The 4,568-nt window shown below is 38.1% G+C and overlaps 1 protein-coding gene across 1 annotated transcript in view; it reads left to right on the forward strand.

The window, feature by feature from the left end:
• Window positions 1–4,568, forward strand: part of LOC111400593 (DNA polymerase alpha catalytic subunit-like) — a 19,780-nt gene extending 15,212 nt beyond the window's left edge. Inside the window, exons 17-18 of the mRNA XM_023027999.1 lie at window positions 4,309–4,366; window positions 4,520–4,568. Of these exons, the coding sequence (XP_022883767.1) occupies window positions 4,309–4,366; window positions 4,520–4,568 (107 nt within the window). The remainder of the gene's footprint in view (window positions 1–4,308; window positions 4,367–4,519) is intronic.

The raw sequence follows: 4,568 nt of genomic DNA on the forward strand, positions 1-4,568 counted from the left end.
CCCTCATCGCTCCATCAATGCCTGGTTTTTTGGAATAACAAGGGTGAAGTAGAGGTGGTGCAGGCCGATCATAGGCCTTTTGTAGGAGAAGTAAACTCAATGGAAAGGTTCATGTACGAAGGAAACTATGGACCTATCAGAGTAGTTCAAGATCGGGAAGAAACTCAGATTGTCGCACAGAGTGAAGAGCCATTTTCCGTGGACGCACTCACTGAAATGTTCAGTCAGATGAGGCCAAATATAGTGGCCCTAGAAGAGCCAGTAATTGGCAAAAGAATAATCAAGAAGTCCTGAATGAGTTCTAAGCAACAAAAGCAAATGACCGATATTCAGGCCTTCAAAGCCAAATTAATGGCTTTCAATAAAGAATGCAAGGACAAGACGGAAGAAGAGGCAGCCCTGAAAGCGTTGAAAGACAAATTAGCAGTATTCGAATTGGAACAAAGTATTGGCCGAGAAGTCAACAAGGTGGATTGTTTAGAAGAAGAAGTGCTTACAAAGGAGCTGGACGATGAAGTAATGCGGATCATCAAGCCTGGATACGTTCAAGTACAAGACCCTCTGATTAAAGTAAATATTGGCAATGAAGGAGAAGATCGTCCAACATTCATTAGCCAAATGCTCGATCAAGATGTTAGTGATAAATTAATCGCTTTGTTAAATGAGTATAAAGATTGTTTTGTTTGGGAATATGAACAAATGCCTGGTTTGGATAGAGACTTGGTGGAACATAGATTACCAACTAAGTCTAATTTTAAACCTCATAGGCAGCCTCCCAGACGTTTTGCTCCTAATGTACTCCCTGAAATTAAGAAAGAGACAGAGCGATTATTAAAAGCAGGCTTTATTAGAACAGCCAGGTATGTCGAATGGTTGTCCAATATCGTGCCAGTACTAAAAAAGAATGGTAAACTAAGGGTGTGCATAGACTTTAGGAATTTAAACATAGCCACACCCAAAGATAAGTATCCAATGCCCACGGTAGATTTTTTAGTAGACTTAACTACCGGACACGTCATGTATTCTTTCATGGATGGGTATTCAGGATACAATCAAATTTATATAGATGAGGAAGACATACACAAAACTGCCTTTAGATGCCCTGGGTCTCTAGGATGTTTTGAATGGGTAGTCATGCCTTTCGGACTGAAAAATGCAGGAACAATTTATCAAAGGGTAATGAATTTAATTTTTCATGATATGATAGACAAATTTGTTGAAGTGTATGTAGATGATATAGTGGTCAAATCCATTAAAGAAGAGGACCATTTCGAACAGTTAAGATGTTCATTTGAGCGAATGAAGCAATTTAAGCTAAAATTGAATCCCTTGAAATGTGCATTTAGTGTTAATGCAGGAACTTTCTTGGTTTCTTGGTACACAAAAGAGGGATTGAATTTAATAAAAATAAAGTGAAGGCCATTTTAGAGGCCAAACCACCTAGCAACAAAAAAGAACTGCAAAGGTTTCTAGGCCAAGTAAACTTTTTAAGACGCTTTATTTCTAACTGTGCAGGGCGAACTAAAGTCTTTTTGCCGCTTTTAAAGCTGAAAATCAGGACGAATTCGTCTGGAAAGAAGAACATCAAAAAGCTTTTGAAAGTCTGAAAACATATTTATCAAGTCCACCAGTGTTGGTATCACCAATCCAAGGACGGCCAATGAAAGTGTATGTATCGGCTGAAAAAGAATCAATAACTGGAATGGTCGCGCAAGAAGACCAATTTGGTGAAAAGAGGGCGATTTACTACTTGAGTAGACGGTTAACAAAATGTGAATGTAATTACTCTGCTATCGAAAAATTATGTCTTGCATTGTATTTCACATGTACAAAATTAAGGGCTTATTTACGGCCCGTAATCGTTTATTTGATTTCTAGAGTAAATTTGATTAAGTATATGTTCTCTCACCCGATTTTACACCAAATGGTAGGACTTTGGACGTTAACTTTATCAGAATTCGAAATACAATACATACCCCAAAAGGCAGTCAAAAATTAGGTTTTGGCTAACTTTTTAGCCGATCATTCATGCATTGACATGTTTGAAGAAATTGAATTAGAAATCAATTCGTTCGAGCTAAAACCTTGGGTGTTGTATTTCGATGGGTCAAAAACCTCTAAAGGTGCAGGAGTAGGAGTAGCATTGATAAATCCTTCAGAGATTTGCTACAAGTTCGCATTCACTTTGGATAGGATGTGCACCAACAGTCAGGCCGAATATGAAGCCTTAATCGTGGGCCTAGAACTAATGATAGATATGGGGGTAAAAAATGTAAACATTAGAGGCGATTCTCAATTGGTAATTCACCAACTGATTAGTGATTTTAAATACCAAAGTGATTCCATCATGAGTCAATATGAAATCGCCCATGAGTTATTAGAAGAATTCGACCAAGTAGAACTTCAATGCGTTAATAGAATATACAATGACGTGGCAAATGAGTCGGTCCAGATGGCCTCAAGGTACTCAAATATTTTAAATTGGAAGTCTACTTGTGAGTATGGAACAATATTGCCCGTGATCCAAAGAAGGGTTAGAAAGACTAAACTTCATTGCATACAAGATGGAGATGCAATGGATTGGAGGGCAGAAATTATGGAGTTCTTTAAAGAACATAATAAAAGAGATAGTAGAAAAATGAAGTTGCGTTTGCTAAACTATGCATTGATAGATGAAGAATTGTTCAAGAAACACTCTGATGGTATACTGCTAAAATGTGTAAGTTTACAAGAAGGCAGGACGATCATGGCTGAAGTGCACGAAAGGATATGTGGAGCTCATCAAGCTGGTCAAAGGATGAGGTGGTTAATTATTAGGAGTGGATATTTTTTGCCAAAAATGGGAAAATTATGCGTTCAGTATGCAAAGAGTTGTTTAGCATGCCAAAAGTATGGTCCAATACAAAGGGTGCCAGCACGAGAGATGACACCTATTATTAAACCTTGGCCTTTTAAGGGTTGGGCGATAGACCCGATAGGGAAGATTTATCCCCTATCGTCCAAACAACATACTTTTGTTATAGTTGTAACCAATTATTTCACTAAGTGGGTAAATGCGGTACCTTTAAAGGAGATCACCTAGAAGAATGTCATAGAATTTATCCGTGATCACATAATTTATAGATTTGGCTTCCATAAACTTTGATGGTAGATCACGGGACATTTTTAAATGGGGATCAAATGAATAAATTCTTGAGCGAGTTTGGAGTTAAATTACTAAACTCCACACCATATTACGCTCAATCCAATGGGCAAGCAGAATCTTCTAATAAGATTCTAAAAAATATTATAAGAAAAATGATAGATGAAAATGCCAGAAATTGGCACCAATGTCTGAACAAAGCCTTATGGGCTTATAGGACGTCGCATCGGTCAAGTACCAAAATTACTCATTTCCAATTTACTTATGGACAGGAGGCCTTTTTGCCTATGAAAATCAATGTGCAATCGATCAGAGTGTGTTTGCAACATAAGTTAAGTGATGATGAGTATACCGAATCACTAGTTTAAAACTTATTAGAGTTGGACGAATTAAAGTTAGACGTCCTAGATAGATTGCAAGTTCAAAAATGAAGAATGGCTAAATTTTATAATAAAAAAGTTATAGCCAAGTCGTTCAGTTTGGGCGAACTGGTTTGGAAAATAGTACTCCCTTTGGATAGCAAAAATCCAAAGTATGGTAAATGGTCTCCCAATTGGGAAGGACCATATAAAGTGAATAATGTATTGCCTAATGGAGTCTATCATTTGGAAGATTTAGACGGCACCAAGCACATGAGGTTCATTAATGGCAAATATTTGAAAAAGTGTGTTCCTTCTTTATGGGAAAGTGAACAAATAAAAGCGTAACCAAATCGCATTGAACGATCGTAGAGTAAAAAGGGCCAGAGCGAAATACGTTCAAATAAATTTCTTTATTATCAAATGTTCATTACAAAGCTGCGAAATACAAGATGCTAAATGCTCTATAAACTACGATTAAGAGCAAACTAATCTCCCGGTCGATCGCCGAGTAAGAGGGTGTACTGGCATTGATCGCCATCCTGATCGCACTGCTGCAAAGGCAAGCAGAGAGGCCGAGAAGCACTCTCAGCAAGCAGAAAGGAAGATGAAGCGCCCTCACATCTCCTTCCTAAATGCATCGCTGCAACGACGGGCAAGGAGACTGAGAAACACTCTCAGCAAGCAAGGTGGCCTGCAAGCACCCCAAAAATTGTCTTCCATCATTGAACTCCTTGTAGGAACGGAGACGATGGGAAGAACTTTGTTGCTGGTCAAAGAATATTTCCTATATCTCCCATACCAAAGGTGACATCAAGAAAGATGGCAAAGTGGGCAGATCATATGATCCATTTCCATGGAAAACGTAAGTTTTGGATTGATTGTCAGAAATGCCAAGCAATGGCAGCAAATTGGTTTTTTTGAAGAAGAAAATGGAAATGAAGATGGAAAGTATGAAGTATACGTGCATTTATAGGGAGGTGAAGGTGAAAAGACAGAATATGATGTGCATTTATAGGGAGGTAAATGTGAAAAGACAGAATATGAGCAGCCATATTCGTGTCTAG

The sequence above is a fragment of the Olea europaea genome, chromosome 10 (genome assembly GCF_002742605.1).
Source record: "Olea europaea var. sylvestris chromosome 10, O_europaea_v1, whole genome shotgun sequence".
Taxonomy (NCBI): Eukaryota; Viridiplantae; Streptophyta; class Magnoliopsida; order Lamiales; family Oleaceae; genus Olea; species Olea europaea.